Source organism: Conger conger, chromosome 1, assembly GCF_963514075.1.
Source record: "Conger conger chromosome 1, fConCon1.1, whole genome shotgun sequence".
Lineage (NCBI taxonomy): Eukaryota > Metazoa > Chordata > Actinopteri > Anguilliformes > Congridae > Conger > Conger conger.
The window spans coordinates 78217395-78239127 of record NC_083760.1 but is presented as its reverse complement, the minus strand read 5'-3'; the positions used below and the strand labels follow the sequence as shown (position 1 = coordinate 78239127).

The window sequence follows — 21733 nt, the reverse complement described above, 5'->3', positions numbered from 1 at the left end:
ATTAAGGGGAGATTATTGTGAAATTGTCTGTTTAAGGCACCATTAGTGTTGTTCCATCACCTGGGTATAGTCAGGCCAGTGCTCAGTGAAAATGAAGATGGCATGTGGAACTGCGCCTACCAGCAGATGGCACTGTAGTGCAAGATGCATGGTACATACATGCCACTGATAAATGGTGTTGTGCCCAATGAATAACATAGCCACTCTAGTGGGGATTCTGACTTGCAACTGGTGATTACAGTTTTTTACAACTTGTCTCAATGCCATGTCCACTTTTTCAAAACACTTAACACATTCACCATATCAGTCAATACTCTTTATTACAGTTTTTCACAATCGTTTTCCCACTTGTGTCAATACCATGTCCACTTTTTTTTGTTAACACTTAACACATTCACCATATAAATAGACTATGTGAACTAAACTGTGTATACTTTTGCATTGCTTTGATACAAAAGGCATTCAATCACCGCTTCTTCCAAAATTCCTGAATACCTATATGGCATAAGTGAAGGTTTATGACCACCACCCACATGACCAGATGTCACTTCTAGATGCAATGGCTGCTGGGTGTATGGACATAACAGTGGAACACATCCAGGGCTGGATAAGGCACGCAAAGAGATGTTTTCCTCTGTGTATGGCAAGAGAAAACATTCGGTGTGATGTTGATGAAAATCTATGGCCAAATGCAGAGGACAGGATGGATGGGCCAGGCCAACAGTAGACTTCTGATACTGATAGGCAGACAATATATGTGCAAATTACTGTATATAGTGAAAATATTGCTATTTGGTATATATTTGTTATTGTTTGCAACGTAGTTTGAGCAATTGATTGTATTGTATTTTTATTTTCTGAACTACAGTATATTGCACTGTGAGTAGAAATGGCAAAGTACAGTAAACCCCCTGAAGAATACTGTTGCTTTTGTGATTTTTTTCTTTATCATCTATTGTTTTACATTACACAGTAAAAATTGTTTTTCTGTGTTTCCGATACAGTAAAACATTCATTAATTTACAGTTTACTGTAAATTTACCACATTCAGTCATGACATCTATTGTGAGAGGCAAACCAACCAAAGGTCTCCTCCACCCTCTCCTTGTGTCTGTGTGTGTCTCCTCCACCCTCTCCCTGTGTCTGTGTGCGTCTCCTCCATCCTCTCCCTGTGTCTGTGTGCGTCTCCTCCACCCTCTCCCCGGGTCTGTGTGCGTCTCCTCCACCCTCTCCCTGTGTCTGTGTGCATCTCCTCCAGGTATTACATGTTCTCACACCCTCTCCCTGTGTCTGCGTGTACATGTAAACGCACACAGACATGGGGAATAATTCAATAATATAAAGTTATGAATTTCAAATCACTGATATGCTGTATAAGGACATAAATAATGTTGAATTTAAGGTTCAAATAATCTAAATGTAGATACATATACAAAGCAATATACTATGCGACACATTCATAAATGATAATGTAATTCCAGCATTACTAACCTTGAGCTCCAGTGTGCCCATAGAGACCTGGAGTGAGCCCAACAGAAGAGGGTGATTACAAATGCAGGAAAGGCAGGTTTCTCATTTTGCTCTGTTGTAGATTAGTTTCTCTTTATTGTCTCACACCAGAAAACATGGCTTGCTTTCAGAATGACATGCACTGGAGTTCCCTGTCAGCTGCTTTTAAAAACCAAGCAGATAAATAGAAGAGATCACGTACTGTCTGGCAGAAAGATCATGAGCAGAAGCAGAGAAAAGAGATGTGATTCCATGTTTGAATATATTGACCAAAATCAAAATAATATCAGGATATCAGGATAGACTCTTTTTAATGTGGTGTAAATGAGGAAGTTGCCAGGATGCTTGTGCAACAGGAAAAAACATGGTGCCCTTCAAGCGAAACATATAGTCTACCATTTCTAAGAAGAGTTGTGAAATTTAACAATTAAAGTCAATACTCTTTTATTAAGGTTGATGTTGAGTTTGGTAAAAATTATTTCAAAGTTCTTTTGTTCTGATTTGAAGTCAAATTCACAGCCAGAGCACTCAAGTTCTATGTTCTGTTCCATGGTAAACTCAAACTAAAATGATCTTAATTTCCTCTTACTTGCTGTAAGAATTTTCCCACCAGTGGATGAATACTGGGTAAAGGGAAAATGAACAGCTCATCAGTTTTTCAACTTCTATCACATTCCTCCCAGTGTTGAGGCCCAAGCTAAGAAATGAATTTGCCTGATTGCTGTAGCACTCACATTTATATATTCACATTGACTGTTATGTACAGTGATGTGCTCTAAACTTACAATGCTCACCCATTTCTTCCTTCATTTACATAACGTATGGTCATTAAGCATTAACAGAAGCAAGTTTGGGGCCAAATAAATTAAATGTTATTAAAAAAAAAATTGTTTCAGTAAAGCTTGTCACTAATATACTGAAAAGAATGAAGATAGATTCCAGCTGGAACACCTTTCTGCAGCCCTTGATACATCTGTTTACTAAAGCTATCAATGCTATAAGTTAGACTATAATGCCTGATAATCATGGGACACTTCAAAAGAGATTGAAATACATCTGCAGACTGGTTTTGAATCATGACTGTGCAGAATTGGTCTAAACGTTTTTGTGCGTTTACAGGCGCTGTGTTCGCATTTTTATGATGTTAGAATGTCAACCATTTCTAAGAAGAGTTGTGGACTTTTACACTTAAAGTCAATACTCTTTATTACAGTTTTTTACAATCGTTTTCACACTTGTCTCAATACCATGTCCACTTTTTTTTTTTTGTTAACACTTAACACATTCACCATATAAATAGACTATGTGAACTAAACTGTGGATATTTTTGCATTGCTTTCATTCTAAAGGCATTCAATCACCACTTCTTCCAAAATTCATGAATGCCTCTCTCAGTCAGTGTTCACTACCAGCAAGAGTCTGTACAAATACAACAAATTTTGCAGACATTTGGATACTCTGTTCAAAAGTTAACTTTCAGTTCAAAACCCAATAAAATTCTGATCACTGTAGATCAACTGCATTTTGACAGAAAAATGAAAATATATGCTTGAAATACGTAAGCCAGATCATTCTGATTTGAGCAGAAAGTGTATTCATTTTATAAAATTTTTTTGTTTGCGGCCTTGTTACCGTCTATGCAAAAATGGTCATACTTGCATTGAATTGTGCATGTATATGGGGAAAATATAGATGTAGTTGTCACTGAAGAGATTTTTCCACTATTACTGCTGTATATGTACTGCTGAAACACCTGGCTGTCATTTCAGTGAACTACCTACCCAGGTCTTTTTTGTTTGTGCCCCGTTACCACCTATAAAAAAGGGGCCATCTTTGGATTGGCATTTGCATTCTTTCGCCTTGGTGGGGGAAATGGATGCAGCCAGAAGTAGAGGAAGAAGACGTTGCGGAAGAGCAAGAACAGTTGTGTCTGATGAAATCAGAGCCACAGTCATTGATCATGTGGTAAATCATGGTCTGTCCCTGAGGGAAGCAGGTTCGGGGGTTCAACCAAACTTGCCTAGATCCACAGTGGCTTCAATAGTGAGGATTTTCAGGCAAACCAACTGGTACGATTCAGTAGGTAGAGCATTGTGACTGAAAGCAATTGACTGAAATTCAAGATTGGAAGAAGGGGATTATAATTTTCACATACAGTTCATGTGTTTGGGACCATATTATAATTATGTCAGTGCAATGTGACTTTCCCATAAAAAAGTGGTTTCGTAATTGAATGCCTGATAATCATGGGACACTTCAAAAGAGATTGAAATACATCTGCAGACAATGTTGGTTTTGAATCATGACTGTGCAGAATTGGTCTAAATGTTTTTGTGCTTTTACAGGCTCTGTGTGTGCATTTTTATGATGTTAGAATGTTGCACTCTGTATGTTTGTGCAACAGGACAAACCATGCTGCCTTTCAAGAGAAACATAAAGTCAACCATTTCTAAGAAGAGTTGTGGAATTTTACACTTAAAGTCAATACTCTTTATGAAGGTTCAAGGTATGTTTTTTTTTTTGTGTAAGATCTCTGCTCTGGGGGTACAATCCCAAAACAACATCGAAAGAAAGAAAGGACTTATTAACAAAAGATGAATAATTCAATGATATTTGCAAGATATTGTCAAAGAATGTTAAATGAAACATTTCCATTTTAATTGTTTATATCTATACAAACATTGCAATGCTCTGTTGGTCAAGATATCTCAAGGACTAAAAGGACAGAAAGGATTCTCTCATTCTGTCTTCAGACTGCTGTAAACCACGTTGTCCTGCTGGGGCTGAAAGGCAGAGGTTGCAGAGGGAAGGTGGGTGACAGTGCTGTAAGTCACTTCAGGAGGAGCCTGTGAGGAGAGAGAGGCACACAGTCAGCACCCCAGCCCAGGCACATGCAATATACACTCACTCAGCACTTTATTAGGAACACCTACTCATTCATGTGATTATCTAATCAGCCAAACATGTGGGAGCGATGCAGTGCATCAAATCATGCAGACACGGGTCAGGAGCTTCATTAAATGTTCACATCAACCATCAGAATGGGGAACAAATGTGATTTCAGTGATTTCGACTGTGGCATGATTGTTGGTGCCAGACGGGCTGGTTTGAGTATTTCTGTAACTGCTGATCTGCTGAGATTTTCACACACAACAGTCTCTAGAGTTTACTCAGAATGGTGTGAAGAAACAAAAAACATCCAGTGAGCGGCAGTTCTGCAGAGGGAAACGCCTTGTTGATGAGAGAGGCCAACGGAGAAGGGCCAGACTGGTCGAAGCTGACAGGAAGGTGACAGTAATGCAAATACAGCAGTGGTATGCAGAAGCAGAGGACTTAATAAATAAATAAAAATAAGTGTAATACATACCTAATATAGTGCTCACTGAGTCTATCGGACACATATTTACCATAATGGATGACACACGGCTGAGTTACGCAGACTGTAATTTTAATTATACAGTAGTGAAAGTAATGAATAAAGTCCAGCTTTACAATTAGTCCTCACACAGTGCATTTATCAATCCCAGGACATTTAAAATAAGTATTTTATATTTCATTGGGTCATAATTTTAGTACCAGACCCATCTTGTTGTTTTGTACATACAGTGGCATTGCTGGTTTCAGCTCCTCTGGACACATTAATAGTGAATGTAGCACAAATATAAAACAGTGCAAATTACATGCTCTTTGTAGCAACAGCATTGAGCTTGTGCTGAAACTAAAGCAAAAGAAAAGGTAACATACAGAATAGCTGAATAGAGGCTTGAAGATTACGGATACTTACACGGAGCTGTATTAGGAGTAGTGGGCACCCTGAACAACATAGACAACGCAGAATTGTGTTAAGAGATATACTACATCGGGCTTTATGCTTTATAGTCATAGTCATGGACCGAAATAGTGAGTATCAGACAGAGCAAATAAAATAAATGTCATTTCACTTTGATTGAACAGACAGCATGTGACAGATTAAGAGTATAGTGGAATGTTTTTACTTAAATAAATAAAATAAAAACACTCACCTGTTCAATTTCCTTTTGTCTGAAAAGGAACAAAAATAAATGAGTGTTCATAACATTCCTTTTGGTACAGAGTGCTGGCCCATCAATTGCATATTTTGAAACGCGAATTTAAGGACTATGAACACAGCCAGAGGGTGAGTCAACATGTCAGTGAGCGTTTTCAATGATAGGAAGGGATTTACAATGGTCTTGTAACAATGTTTTAACACAAAAGTCTTACCTATTGTACCTTTAACTAACAATATCTATCGAACCATGATACAATGACAGCACAGATATAGATATGAGCTCGTCTGTTAAATAGCCACTGTATTGCAGCCTGTAGTATGTGTTGGATAAAGGCATCAAATGTTAACCATTTAGTAATGCAATTATGGTATCATGCCACAGAGTGGTCACAAACATTTGGGAATCCCAGGCACTACAGACTACTCATCGGAAATACGCACTGTGTATCCAATACAGACTGACACCTGCCATTCCCAGAAGAATCCCCACCACGAAGACAATTACTTTAATACCGCACGGTGTCTTCAGCCAGTCTGAAATTTGAAAAGAGCATTTGAGGAAAGTTGGTGTGAGAACAGAAGCAGTTACATACATTGGTATTTTATTTTGTATTTAAGCAATTAAGCAGAGTGCTTCATTGAGATAGAGAGAACCGTCACAAGTAATACATGGTCTAATAAGTAAATCAGACACAGTAGATAAATAATCACACAATACAAAATGAAACACTACAGGACAAGTGATGCTGCAAATCCATAGATTGCTACATTTGCCAGTTTTTCTAGATGGAACCTCACTGTCAGAAATGTGGCGGAGCCTTGATTTTCGGAGAGAAAACGATTTATCCACAGGGGATTCAGCCAGCTTCTTTTAGCAAACAACGTCACCTCCTCTCATTCCATTAAGCAGTATTGCCTGGCATGTACAGTGGCTTTCATCTCATTTAATATGGCAGAACAAATGGGTTTCCAAGCATATAAGAGAAAATCTACAAAATAATATCGCACAATGTGTAAATCTTTTGATTCATAACATCCCTTAATAATGACTGAGAAGCAAAATACAATAAACAATGGTTAAAGTCAAGAACCCATTCAGCATGTGTTCTTTATAAAGTACCCTGTTGAAAAAAACTAAAGCTAGGTTTTGAAACAGCTGGAAGCTGGTTGACCAGTTCAGACCAGCTCTCAGTTTGACATGGTTTAGCTGGTTGCCATTTCAGACCAGCTTTCAGCTTAACATGATTTGACCAGCTCAAGCTATGTTTAGCTCAGACAAGCTAGTACCAGCACTAGCTGGTTGACCAGTTCAGACCAGCTAGACCAGCTTATGGCCAGTTTGACCAGCTCAGTTTTCAAGCTGGTCAAACTGGTACAGCTGGATTTTACACTAGGATGCATAGAGAAAAGAATAGTACTGTACTTTGATCGTCTGTTCCTCCACACTGGTCCTTGTTCTTAACTTCAGCACGGTCACTCAGTTCAGAGTTGATCCCCTTAAACTGATAACGGCAGCAGTATATCAGAGTGGAGTCAGAGCTGTGGGGCACAGTGAAAATGGCTGCTCGCTCTTCCTTTCCAGCCAGGGTGCTGTTCACAAGTGTTTTACTCAATGTTGAGTACAGGAAGAACTCTGCTCCAGTGATGTCAGGTGGGGCTTCACAGTGAATGTGTGGCTGATTGTTTTTCATGGAGACTGAGATACTGGGCTTCTTCAGATCTGGAACAAAAATAATACATCATACAGAGAAAGGCATTCACAGGGTCTCAGTGTGGTTGTGTCCTGTGGCTAAATGTACAGGGGTATCCTGATGGGTTTACTTGTTGGGATCTGACAGGAGGAGCTGGAATGACAGAGCTGCATCCCTTACCCCATGCACACATTGATTAGGGTAGTTTTATTCTGGTGAAATATGAGATCATCAGGAGATTTTAATGATGAATTCTTACCCAGCACAGTTACTGTAGATGAGTTACTAAATGGAGATGGTCTTCCCTCCAGACTGTAGAAACATCTCATGCTCAGCTCATTCAGTGCGCTGGGTCTCCCACTGAGCAGATCAGCTCCAGTGACTGAGCGCTCACAATCTGAGCCACTGATCGCTCTCTCATTAATGGTGAAAGTGCAGTGGGACACAGGGGAAGAGTCAGGTCCCCTGCACCTCAGTTTCACTGAGTCCTCTATGGAAATCTCTGCATGACTCAATCCTAACTCTGCCTTGGGCAGTCGACCTGCAAAAGTTCAATAATTTCCATTTACTTTCATTATTCAGTTATGATTGATTTTCTATTAAAAAACTTTATTGTAAGCACTTTCCTATCACTACCTGACTACAAACATCAGATGAAGTTTTGTTTCTTTGCTCTAAGATTTTCTTTGGGGCCCATTCACACTTGAGCTAATAGGGACTGCATGGAAAATGATAGCTCAGGAAATAAGAGCTGTAAGCATGGGGGCATGAGAGACATTTTTGGGACACCATTAACATGTGCTGATATGTGTTCCACTGGCCTCAACAATGTAAATTAGGTATTGTTAAATAATTAATATTAAAATTTGGCTTGACTTCATGGTTTAAATGCAAAGCAATTGAGTGATGTTGATTTCCAAGCATATAACAGAAAATCAATGGAAGACTTTTACACAATGAATACATCTTCAACAGTTATGCAATGTTGATGCACAGCATCCCAGGATAATTACTGAGGAGCAAAATACAATGAGCACTGCCCGTAAAAGTTGATAATTCATTGTGGCTGTGTACATTATAAACTGCATAGAGAAAATAATTGATTAGGGTAGTTTTACACAGGTGAAATATAATGTTTATGGGAACCTGGACAATTCTAAACCGGTACATTTGAATGTATTACAAGTCTTTATTTCAAACAGATGATTTAAAGAGGTACAGAATTGAATGAAATGCCTCTAAAGCAGACTGTGCCTTTCAGTAAGGTATTTGCAGTGCCTTTCCCCAGTGTGTACACTGTTGCCATCTTTTGTTGAATTAAACAATGAATATGAGGTTTAATTGCAGACTGGTCAATTTAACTGAAGGTATGTACTTCCAAATCAGGTGAATGTAGAAATATAAGGTGAACCATACAGACATTATAGCTATTTTTATACATACTTCACCTTTTTAGAGGACAAACAGTAATTGTTTATTAATTAATGCACAAGAAAGCAAAAATTTAGAAATTACTATTCATATTCTCTGACTTGAGCATCTGCTGTCCTTTTATGACCACACATTTTGGAACATCATGAGATATTAAAGATTCATTTTTACCCAGCACAGTTACTGTAGAGGGGTCACTCTGTAGAGATGGCCTTCCCTCCAGCCAGTAGACACATCTCATGCTCAGCTCATTGAGTGCGCTGTGTCTCCCCCTGAGCAGCTCAGCTCCAGTGACTGAGCGCTCACAATCTGAGCCACTGATCGCTCTCTCATTAATGGTGAAAGTGCAGTGGGACACAGGGGAAGAGTCAGGTCCCCTGCACCTCAGTTTCATTGACTCCTCTATGGAAATCACCATATGACTCAATCCTAACTGTGCCTTGGGCAGTCCACCTGCAAAAGTTAAATAATCCATTTAGTCCATTATTAAGTTTATGCTATTATTCAGTTATGATGAATTTTTATCTAAACAGCTTTATTGAAAAAAGTGTTTTCATAATTTACCCTTAATTGATAAATACACTGAATATCTTGAAATTGAAATTGAAATTGAAATGTAAACACTTTAAGATGTTACAAGCCACCAGTCCAAGGAATTCAGTAACACAAAATCTTCCACTTCTGCTGAATTAAGTTTGTATATAACTATTCAAGTTGTCTGACATTACTGATGTCACCGTGACTGTTATGTACAGTGATGTTCTCTAAACTTACAATGCTCAGCCATGTTACCCTTATTTACATAACATCTTCAAAACGAGTGTCATTAAGTATTAGCAGAAGCAAGTTTGGGGTAAAAACAAATATTGTAAAAAAATATTGGTTTCAATAAAGCTTAATCGCTAATATACTGAAAAGAATGAAGATAGCTTCCAGCTGGAAAACCTTTCTGCAGACCTTGATACGTCCTGACACTTCAAAAGAGATTGAAATACATCTGCATATCATGTTGGATTTGAATCAGCAATTTCACCGTCTCTCTCTCTCTCTCTCTCTCTCTCTCTCTCTCTCTCTCTCTCTCTCTCTCTCTCTCTCTCTCTCTCTCTCTCTCGCTGACGATGTTTACTCACTGTATAACTGTAGTATTCGTGTTTTTGATGATGATGTTTATTCACTGTATAACTGTACTATTTGTGTTGTTGATGTTGTCATTCCCCTCCTCTCATGACCATTGAAAGTCACAGTCCTGCAGTCCTTAATATGTGTCACATTGATGTGAATACATAATAAGTTATGTAAATAACTTCAACCGTTTTAGACTCTTTGTAATATAATGAAAAGGACAAAGTTGTCAGTATGCTTGTGCAACAGGAAAAACCATGCTGCCTTTCAAGAGAAACATATAGTCTACCATCTCTAAGAAGAGTTTTACATTTAAAGTCAATACTCTTTATTAAGGTTCAAGGTCCTGTGTGTCTCTGGACTGCCTCCAGCTCATTGCTCTCACTGCTCTGAGCTGTGCAGCTAACGCTAATGGAGCAGGATGTGGTAACCGCCCTTGTGCTCACACTGACCACGGCGTTGAGCAGTTTTGTTGGAACTGACACCACAGAGGCAATAAATAACGCTCATATGACAGCCGTGGGTGCACAACAGGGGCAAATGTTGCTTGGTTATCAGTGCAGTGGGCTGAGTGGAGTCAAACTCCTCCAGTTAACGTTCTATCTCCATGCTATTTTATCTGGGATATCACAATTTGCAGTTTGTTAGTTTGTTAGTTTGACAAACGTATTAATGTGTTAATAAATTTACATTTACATTTTTGTCATTTGGCAGACACTTTTAATCCAAAGCGACTTACAAGTGCATAGGTTCTACCACAAGTCAAAGCATCACATCCAGAGCTAGGAAAATACACATAGAATGCTGTTCTAAACCTATAGTCTAGACTCCAGCTCTCTGCAAGTCACAAGTCACAGTCCAGTCACAGACCTTAAACATTAGTCAAATGTGGCGGAACCGTGATTATATATTTTCTGAGAGAAAACAATTTATCCACAGGGGATTCAGGCAGCTTTTTTAACTGTGCACCATCTGTGCAGATGAAAAGATGGGGCAGCTGGTTACATGGTTTCAGAGGCTGTGCATGCTAGTCCTGAACAGAGTAGCAGCAATGGAACAGGCCCACAAATAACTACTCTTCTAAATTGGAGTACAGAAAAATACAGAATAAAATATATTAAACATATTTCCTATATTTAAAAAAATATTTCATTGTGATATTGTAATGGTGAAATCTTCCAAACCCGTGTAAAATTAATCTCTATGTGGAAAGTATTACATGCAGAATATTAAAGTATATACAGTACCTGTTTTTGGTTCTGGAGAGAGTCCTGAAAATAGAGTGTGAAAGTGATAATTTGAGACATTGAATAAATGGTTAAGAGTGAATCACAAATTGTGATTCATAACCTTCTCACGACACAGATCTTCTAGCCTTATGACAACATTTTCAAACTGTAAGTACAGTGAGTGACTCACCTCGTACCTGTTTTCTGTCACTGCGTGGAGAATGAGAGTGTGGGTTTGTGTTCACAGCGTAATCACAGCTCACTTCTCCTGCCCTCAAAGCCTGCAGGTGCTGCTGCAGGTCAGCACGTTCAACATTAAAGCTGCAGACCCTCCCATTGGTGGTCCATGCACTTCTGTACGGCTGAGACGAGTCTCCAACATACAGGTAACAGCTGGTATTTACAGCTGGGGTTTTCAGATTAATCAGACAGACTAGAGCCACATTCTTGTCTTCAGGGGCATGCACAGAAATGTTTGGTTTCTGTAGCTCTGTGAAAGTGGAACACACATCACTGAGCAGAAATGCAAAACTGATTAATATCCAAAAAAGTGTGTTTTGTTGTTTATGCCAGGGCCTAGCAATTGTTTACAGCTATAAGAAAGCAGTGTCTGCCTGACTAAAGTGGTGTTTGTTATTTCCTGAGACTGTATCAGTGGTTTCAGGTCACTTGCGAGAATTTCTGCAGAAACCCCATTTAGATCTATTGAAATATGCTGTTTTGGCGTGGTTATTTACGAAACAGCGTTCAACGATTTCACAATGCACACACAGAATGGAGTAACATAATGCACAGAAGAATCATTTTGCTTGCACTAATCATTGGGACAGCATATTGAATCTGGCTACAGAGATCATATTGAATCTGGCTACAGAGATCAGAAGGGCGCTGAGGTATATTTTGACAATTTATACTGACCTTCAGCATCAGTGGGCTGTGTGAAATCTGGCAAATATAATGCAAATGAAACAAATGAACATTTGATCAAAACAGTCCTCCAGATGGTTATTGTTGAATTCAACTTTCTCTGACATGCCATGATCAGCCAGAAGTATGACTATGTGTAAAAATGTGATGAGTTTATAGTAAAAGGGAAATAATCCATATAATCATGAATAAAAATCCATAATAAAAAAATTTACATTTGCACTATCCACAGAGGCATCAATTGTACAGTGCTTTGGATAAAGGCGCTATATAAATGCAGACATTTACCATTTAGAGAGAAATAGAAGACAAATCGCGGCTGCAAGGACAGAGAGAGAAGACAGAAAGAGAAAGAGGAAGAAGAATAGAGGGAAAAAAGTTTGACTCACAGTTCAGCTGGATGGTAAAAGCCAGCAGCAGAGTGGGGTAGAACTGGGACTGCATTTCAAAGCTGAGCATCACCTCAATGAGCAGAAAGAAAAGTGCATCCTGACTCACACCATTGTTTGAATACGGAAGTAGGTTGGGGTGGGACAAGAAGCCACAACCATGATCAGTTGCATTTTTGCACATTTTAAGTGAGGTAACTGGGCTTGTAGCTCAAAGAGTAATCATTTTGATTATGTGTCCGGATTTTGACGGGTTTCAAATTTCAGTTTTCAAATTATTTGTGGGCCTACATGTCATGTACAGTACATTAATTGATGGGAGAAATGTACCAGTTGTTTGTAATAAATGAGGGTGTCAGTGACTCTACTGCTCTGAAGTCAGGTAATTGGATAGTTTAATTACATTAAAAACATTCCATCCAATTCATATAGGTAACTCCAAGAAAAAATCCATTGGTGTTACCTCTAAATATAACATGAATCTAACGCAAAAAGAATTGGTTCAGATAAGTAGCTTCATTACAGTTTAACTTACATTAGACCAACTCAGCCATTTCATGTTAGAGCAATGTACTTCAACATACTTCAATATGTTGGATTGAAGAGAGTTTATTATATCTAATGGACCAACTCACTTTAAGTTTGATAATATGATTTAAATTGAATTCCTCTTTACATGTTCCACTTTGTTAAAACTAAGAATTTGTTTAGAAATACATTTCTCCATAGTCATGTCTTTTTTGAAATAACTTTTTTAACTTTCTGACTTTATGCTGATGCTCAGTGCTATATCACAGTAAGCCGAACCTCTTCAACTCGGCTAGATTGGTTAAAGTGGTAATCGCTTCTGCAGTGGTTCTCCATTGAACAGCTGAGACAGTGCAGTTGAGATGAGGATCAGCTCTCCAATGCTAAATATTTGATGGATAGTCTAGGTCGTGCCCTCAGGCACTGTAGTGTGGACTTGCTTGTGCTGGCAGCACACACTGATGATATCTGATCGGTGCTTGCCTGCGAGGACACCTGTACCTTCTTGAAGGATAGTGTGACGTATTATCAATGAGTTGTGGTGCAAACAGTAAGGTGTATCACTGTACTGAGGTCTATTGCTTTAGTCTCATGTGGTATAAATGCAGGACAGCTCAATTTCTTTTTTATTATAAAATTATTTTATTCAAAAATGACTAGAATAATATATATTTGGCTTTACAAGTAATAATTGATGGAAATGAAAAGCATCTTATGTTTGAATCTTCAACCAATTCTGTTACATGCAGTATAGAATCTTTTGGGGGCAGTATTAATTTTGGTTCATTTCAATTGTTCAAAAAATCAGGAATGTGGTCCTGTCTCTTTAAGAAGTCCAGACTTGAGCAATCATGCACAGTAAGCAGCTTCTGTGGACAAAAGGTCATGCAGACTGCAGTAGATCTTCACCACATCCGTTGAGCGCGTCATATATTACAGTTTTTTACAATCGTTTTCACACTTGTCTCAATACCATGTCCACTTTTTCAAAACAATTAACACATTCACCATATCAATAGACCATGTGAACTAAACTGTGGATATTTTTGCATTGCTTTGATACTAAAGGCATTCAATCAACACTTCTTCCAAAGTAATTGATTGTATTGTATTTTTCTTTTCTGAACTACAATATATTGCACTGTGAGCAAATGGCAAAATACTGTAAACCCCCTGAAAAATACTGATACTTTTGTGATTTGTTTCTTTATCATATATTGTTTTATATTACACGGTAAAAAATGTTATTCTGGGTTTCCGATACAGTAAAACATTCATTCATTTACAGTTTACTGTAACTTTACCACACTCAGTCATGAGAGACAAACAAACTTTTGGGAGAGGCAAACCAACAGTTTCTTTAAAAGTTTAAAAATCAAATGGTTCTTTAGCTACTTGGCTTGAAATATTTGTGGATGCAAAAACAGAGGAAAGGGAAAGACAAAATATATGTATTTAGCAATGCTCCAAGTTGTTTGTGTTTTGTAGTTGATTGAACATTGAGTGACAAAGTAGTCTTATGGGAGAAAGCATATGCTATAGTTATGGCAGCATGAGTCACTTTTGGGTGAAATATTAAGTGTTTTGGTGGCTGAAGTGCATTTTGCACTCAGGTGCGTGTTTCAAAAGCACACTGTGTGAAGAGTTTTGAAGAAGTGGACATGGTATTGAGACAAGTGTGAAAACGATTGTAAAAAAAGTGTAAAGCAATATGGAATTTTATGACACACGATATGAATGTTTGTGTGATGATATGCTGTATTTATTTTTTTGTCCATGCATACAGTATATCAGTAGAGGTGTACATGTCTCCAGAAACGGTACAGTGCTCTAACACCCTCTCCCTGTGTCTGTTTGCGTCTCCTCCACCCTCTCCCCATGTCTGTGTGCGTCTCCTCCACCCTCTCCCTGTGTCTGTGTGTGTCTCCTCCACCCTCTCCTCGTGTCTGTGTGCGTCTCCTCCACCCTCTCCCTGTATCTGTGTGCGTCTCCTCCACCCTCTCCCTGTGTCTGTGTGCGTCTCCTCCACCCTCTCCCTGTATCTGTGTGCTTCTCCTCCACCCTCTCCCTGTGTCTGTGTGCGTCTCCTCCACCCTCTCCCCGTGTCTGCGTGTACGTGTAAACGCACACAGACATGGGGATTAATATAATAATCTAAAGTTATGAATTTCAAATCACTGATATGCTGTATAAGGAGATAAATAATGTTGAATTGAAGGTTCAAATAATCTAAATGTAGATCCATATACAATGCAATATGCTATACTACACATTCATAAATGATAATGTAATTACAGCATAACTAACCTTGAGCTTCAGAGTGTCCACAGAGACCTGGAGTGAGCCCAACAGAAGAGAGTGATTACAAATGCAGGAAATGCAGGTTTCTCATTTTGCTCTGTTGTAGATTAGTTTCTCTTTATTGTCTCACACCAGAAAACATGGCTTGCTTTCAGAATGACATGCACTGGAGTTCCCCATCAGCTGCTATTAAAAACCAAGCAGATAAATAGAAGAGATCACTTACTGTCTGGCAGAAAGATTATGAGCAGAAGCAGAGAAGAGAGATGTGATTCCATGTTTGAAGACCAAAATCAAAATAATATCAGGATATAAGGATAGACTCTTTTTAATGTAGTGTAAATGAGGAAGTTGCCAGGAAAAAACATGCAGCCCTTCAAGCGAAACATATAGTCTACCATTTCTAAGAAGAGTTGTGAAATTTAACATTGAAAGTCAAAACTCTTTATTAAGGTTGATGTTGAGTTTGGTAAAAATGTATTGCATTGAAGTTCATTTGTTCTGATTTGAAGTCAAATTCACAGCCAGAGAACTCATGTTGTATGTTCTGTGCCGTGGTAAACTCTGTCTTTTGCGGTCTCAAACTAAAATCATCTTGATTTCCTCTTACTTGCTGTAAGAATTTTCCCACCAGTGGATGAATGCTGGGTAAAGGGGAAGTGAACAGCTCATCTCAGACTTTCAGTTTTTCAACTTCTATGACATTCTTCCCAGGGTTGAGGCCCAAGCTAAGAAATGAATATCCCTGATTGCTGTAGCACTCACATTTATTTATTCACATTGACTGTTATGTACAGTGATGTGCTCTAAACTTACAATGCTCACCCATTTCTTCCTTCATTTTCATAACGTATGGTCATTAAGCATTAACAGAAGCAAGTTTGGGCCAAACAAATTAAATGTTATTAAAAAAAATTGTTTCAGTAAAGCTTGTCACTAATATACTGAAAAGAATGAAGATAGATTCCAGCTGGAACACCTTTCTGCAGCCCTTGATACATCTGTTCACTCAAGCTATCAATGCTATAAGTTAGACTATAATGCCTGATAATCATGGGACACTTCAAAAGAGATTGAAATACATCTGCAGACTGGTTTTGAATCATGACTGTGCAGAATTGGTCTAAACGTGTTTGTGCGTTTACAGGCGCTGTGTTCGCATTTTTATGATGTTAGAATATTAACCATTTCTAAGAAGAGTTGTGGACTTTTACACTTAAAGTCAATACTCTTTATTACAGTTTTTTTTACAATAGTTTTCATACCATGTCCACTTTTTTTTGTTAACACTTAACACACCATATACTCACCATATAAATAGACTATGTGAACTAAACTGTGGATATTTTTGCATTGCTTTCATTCTAAAGGCATTCAATCACCACTTCTTCCAAAATTCATGAATGCCTCTCTCAGTCAGTGTTCAACTACCAGCAAGAGTCTGTACAAATACAACAAATTTTGCAGACATTTGGATACTCAGTTCAAAAGTTAACTTTCAGTTCAAAACCCAATAAAATTCTGATCACTGTAGATGGAAATATGTTGCATTTTGACAGAAAAATGAAACTATATGCTTGAAATACGTAAGCCAGATCATTCTGATTTGAGCAGAAAGTTTATTCAGTTTATTCAATTTTTTTGTTTGCGGCCTTGTTACCATCTATGCAAAAATGGTCATACTTGCATTGAATTGTGCATGTATATGGGGAAATATAGATGTAGTTGTCACTGAAGAGATTTTTCCACTATTACTGCTGTATATGGACTGCTGAAACACCTGGCTGTCATTTCAGTGAACTACCTACCCAGGTCTTTTTTGTTTGTGCCCCTTTACCACATATAAAAAAGGGGCCATCTTTGGATTGGCATTTGCATTCTTTCGCCTTGGTGGGGGAAATGGATGCAACCAGAAGTAGAGGAAGAAGATGTTGTGGAAGAGCAAGAACAGTTGTGTCTGATGAAATCAGAGCCACAGTCATTGATCATGTGGTAAATCATGGTCTGTCCCTGAGGGAAGCAGGTTCGGGGGTTCAACCAAACTTGCTGAGATCCACAGTGGCTTCAATAATGAGGATTTTCAGGCAAACCAACAGGTACGATTCAGTAGGTACAGCATTGTGACTGAAGGCATTCAATTGATTGAAATTCAAGATTGGAAGAAGGGGATTATAATTTTCACATACAGTTCATGTGTTTGGGACCATATTATAATTATGTCAATGCAATGTGACTTTCCCATAAAAAAGTGGTTTCGTAATTGAATGCCCGATAATCATGGGACACTTCAAAAGAGATTGAAATACATCTGCAGACAATTTATGTTTTTGAATCATGACTGTGGAGAATTGGTCTAAATGTTTTTGTGCTTTTACAGGCTCTGTGTGTGCATTTTTATGATGTTAGAATGTTGCACTCAGTATGTTTGTGCAACAGGACAAACCATGCTGCCTTTCAAAAGAAACATGTAGTCAACCATTTCTAAGAAGAGTTGTGGAATTTTACAATTAAAGTCAATGCTCTTCATTAAGGTTCAAGGTATGTCCTGTGTGTCTCTGTACTGCCTCCAGCTCATTGCTCTCACCGCTCTGAGCTGTGAAGCTAACGCAAACGCTAATGGTACAGGATGTGGTAACCGCCCTTGTCTGGAGCAAGGAAAGGAAGAATGAAGAGAAAATCAAGCGATTGGGAAGGGCCCACTGACTCCTTACAGGGGCATCCTCTGCACCTCTGAGCAGAAAGCAAATGAATGCTCTGTGAGGCAGTGAGAGCTAAATTGCACCAAGGGTTGCTCTTAGTGAAGAATCAAATATGAAATATTATGTATGTATTCACAGAGACAGAGGAAACAAATATTTTTTAATAATTCATTTTGCACAAATACAGCACAACCTACTTGAACTCAATACTAAATTGTAAAAAAATAATAATAATCTGAGAACAGCCCATTATAAAACTCTTATGTGTCTCTCAAAAGCATACATTTATCATTGGGCTGAATCCAAATGCAGAGACAGAGGGAGTTAGGAACCAGAGATAAGTGTGAACAAAAATACTTTCACTTGGAACACAACAAAACAAACATGAGAACACAAGGGAGCAAAACTAGAGCCTATAAACAGCATTGCTAGCGGCTAGCAACAACCCAAGCCCACCACTAAAACCCAGCAAATACAAGGTCGGAACCTGGAAACTAAATATAAAGGGAAACTAATAATATAATGACGATGAGGGATGACCAAAAAGACACAAATGAAATACAGTAGAGCTTGGGAACTGGCGGCCTCTAGTGGGCATAAACAGAAACTGCGACATATTTCATGGTTTCAAGGTGAATATACAATATTTTGCTTTTTTAAATTCTCTGGGTCCAACATCTATACAAATGCATGTGAGTCTCATAGTATATCATATTAACATAACATAACATAACAGCACTGTATTCAGCACTACATAATATATTATTTACAAGTGCAGTTAAGAGCTATTCTCTAAATTTGTAATACATGACAGGACATTGGGCACAGTGGGTAGCACTGTTGCTTCACAACAAGAAGGTTCTGGGTTTGAGCCCCGCCCAGGCCTTTCTGTGTGGAGTTTGCATGTTCTCCCTGTGTCTGTGTGGGTTTCCTCCAGGTACTCTGGTTTCCTCCCACAGACCATAGACATGCCACTTAGAGACGACAGATGAAAATGAACTAATTAGCTTACTCTGTCACATTCACATTGATGTGGAATCTGTGAAATCTTCATTAATGTGTTCCTAGTAAAACAAATAGCATAAGAGATTCAGGATCAGTGAAAAAAAGTATTAAAAAAAAAAAGTTTTAAATACAAACATTATCCTAACCCGCTTATCCTGAACAGGGTCACTGGGGGGCTGGAGCCTATCCCAGCATACATTGGGCAAAAGGCAGGAATACACCCTGGACAGGTCGCCAGTCCATCGCAGGGCACACACACCATTCACTCACACATTCATACCTACGGACAATTTAGACTCTCCAATCAGCCTAACCTGCATGTCTTTGGACTGTGGGAGGAAACTGGAGTACCCGGAGGAAACCCATGCAGACACGAGGAGAACATGCAAACTCCTCACAGAGAGGCCCCGGCCGACGAGGATTCGAACCCAGGACCTTCTTGCTGTGAGGCGGTAGTGCTACCCACTGCACCATCCGTGTCGCCCAGTATATATTTTGCAATTAATTAAATATTTTACATAACAGTAACAGTACACATAGATAATAGAAAAGTAACTGATTGAGTAAATCTGGTTTCATATGTGCTGTGTAAGATCTCTGCTCTGGGGGTACAATCCCAAAACAACATCGAAAGAAATAAAGGACTTATTAACAAAAGATTAATAATTCATTGATATTTGCAAGATATTGTCAAAGAATGTTAAATGAAACATTTCCATTTTAATTGTTTATGTCTGTACAAACATTGCAATGCTCTGTTAGTCAAGATATCTCAAGGACTAAAAGGACTCCTGTGTTTTTTGTATGAATTCTCTCATTCTGTCTTCAGACTGCTGTACACCACGTTGTCCTGCTGGGGCTGAAAGGCAGAGGTTGCAGAGGGAAGGTGGGTGACAGTGGTGTAAGTCACTTCAGGAGGAGCCTGTGAGGAGAGAGAGGCACACAGTCACCACCCCAGCCCAGGCATATGCAATATACACTCACTCAGCACTTTATTAGGAACACCTACTCATTCATGTGATTATCTAATCAGCCAAACATGTGGGAGCGATGCAGTGCATCAAATCATGCAGATACGGGTCAGGAGCTTCATTATATGTTCACATCAACCATCAGAATAGGGAACAAATGTGATTTCAGTGATTTCGACTGTGGCATGATTGTTGGTGCCAGACGGGCTGGTTTGAGTATTTCTGTAACTGCTGATCTGCTGGGATTTTCACACATAACAGTCTCTAGAGTTTACTCAGAATGGAACAAAAAAAAAACATCCAGTGAGCGGCAGTTCTGCAGACGGAAACGCCTTGTTGATGAGAGAGGCCAACGGAGAAGGGCCAGACTGGTCGAAGCTGACAGGAAGGTGACAGTAATGCAAATACAGCTGTGGTATGCAGAAGCAGAGGACTTAATAAATAAATAAAAATAAGTGTAATACATACCTAATATAGTGCTCACTGAGTCTATAGGACACATATTTACCATAATGGATGACGCATGGCTGAGTTACGCAGACTGTAATTTTAATTATACAGTAGTGAAAGTAATGAATAAAGTCCAGCTTTACAATTAGTCCACACACAGTGCATTTATCAATCCCAGGACATTTAAAATCATTATTTTATATTTCATTGGGTCATAACTTTAGTACCAGACCCATCTTGTTGTTTTGTACATACAGTGGCATTGCTGGTTTCTGCTCCTCTGGACACATCAATAGTGAATGTAGCACAAATATAAAACAGTGCAAATGACATGCTCTTTGTAACAGCATTGAGCTTGTGCTGAAACTAGAGCTAAAGAAAAGGTAACAAACAGAATAGCTGAAAGAAGGCTTGAAGACTACGGATACTTACACAGAGCTGTGTTAGGAGTAATGGGCACCCTGAACAACATAGACAACACAGAATTGTGTTAGAGATATACTTTATAGGGCTTTATGCTTTATAGTCATAGTCATGGACCGAAACAGTGAGTTTCAGACAGAGCAAATAAAATAATTTTACTTTGATTGAACAGACAGCATGTGACAGATTAAGAGTATAGTGGCATGTTCTTTACTTGAAATAAATAAATAAAAAACACTCACCTGTTGAATTTCCTTTTGTCTGAAAAGGAACAAAAAGAAATAAATGTTCATATCATTCCTTGTCCAAATTTTCAGTTGCAAGTCACTGGAGGTTGATTCATATAATTCCATATGAAGACCTGAGGATTGCACGCCTCTAACCAGCCCTTTCTACAGTTCTGAGATCCGGAGCTTTAATGTTCTTGTCAGTTAATTAGTTTTACCATGTAGAACTTCCTAAAAACTGGAATGACACTAAAATGGCATTTTTTCACACCACGGACATGAAAAGAGTTAAACATCATTTATTTGTACATAACTCACTTTTGACAAAAATGTCATTTTAGAACACTGTAATTCTAACATTAGAATATGACAAGCCTTTCTTTGGCAGTTAGAATGACAGGCTAGCTAAAATCATGGAGTAGTAGAGACTAGTTGTTTTGCATTGATCAAGAGTAACCTTGTTGAAAATGCTGCTGGCTCATGTGGAAGGAAACTCCATATTTCATAGACTGTTAAAAATGATACACCTTATCTAAATAATAAAATGAAGGCAACAGATTACAAGTAATCTTATTGAATAAATATGACATAATATTATTGATTCCATTTATATTGTGTATTTTACAGGTGTGTCATTTTTTTACAGTGTAGTAGCATATTTCACATTTTACATTAAGGGTACAATAGGTCATTTCGGACTTCTAACTGTCAAGAGAGGAATTGCAGTAGCAAACAAGCTCAAACCACAACACTGTTTATACCACCCCTTCTCTGTGAACTGTGAATGAGCTTATGTTGAAA

At 38.4% G+C, this 21733-nt stretch overlaps 1 protein-coding gene across 16 annotated transcripts in view; it reads right to left on the bottom strand.

Moving 5' to 3' along the window:
* LOC133124318 (mucin-2-like) overlaps positions 1-21733 on the bottom strand; it is a 135353-nt gene that overhangs the window by 18260 nt on the left and 95360 nt on the right. For 6 of the 16 annotated variants that reach the window (XR_009708312.1, XM_061235421.1, XM_061235430.1 and 3 more), the window contains exons 7-8: positions 11203-11502; positions 11031-11054 (exon numbers count right to left, since the gene is read on the bottom strand). The exons of 6 other annotated variants lie outside the window; for them this stretch is intronic. Coding sequence is in view for 9 of the 10 variants with exons in the window: in XM_061235421.1 (XP_061091405.1) it covers positions 11031-11054; positions 11203-11502 (324 nt within the window). In the remaining variant the exon portion in view is untranslated. Of the gene's footprint in view, positions 1-11030; positions 11055-11202; positions 11503-11930; positions 11958-12328; positions 12402-15163; positions 15191-15383; positions 15497-21733 lie in introns of those variants that run through there. 4 more of the 16 variants (XM_061235524.1, XM_061235515.1, XM_061235506.1 and 1 more) reach the window with 4 other exon arrangements.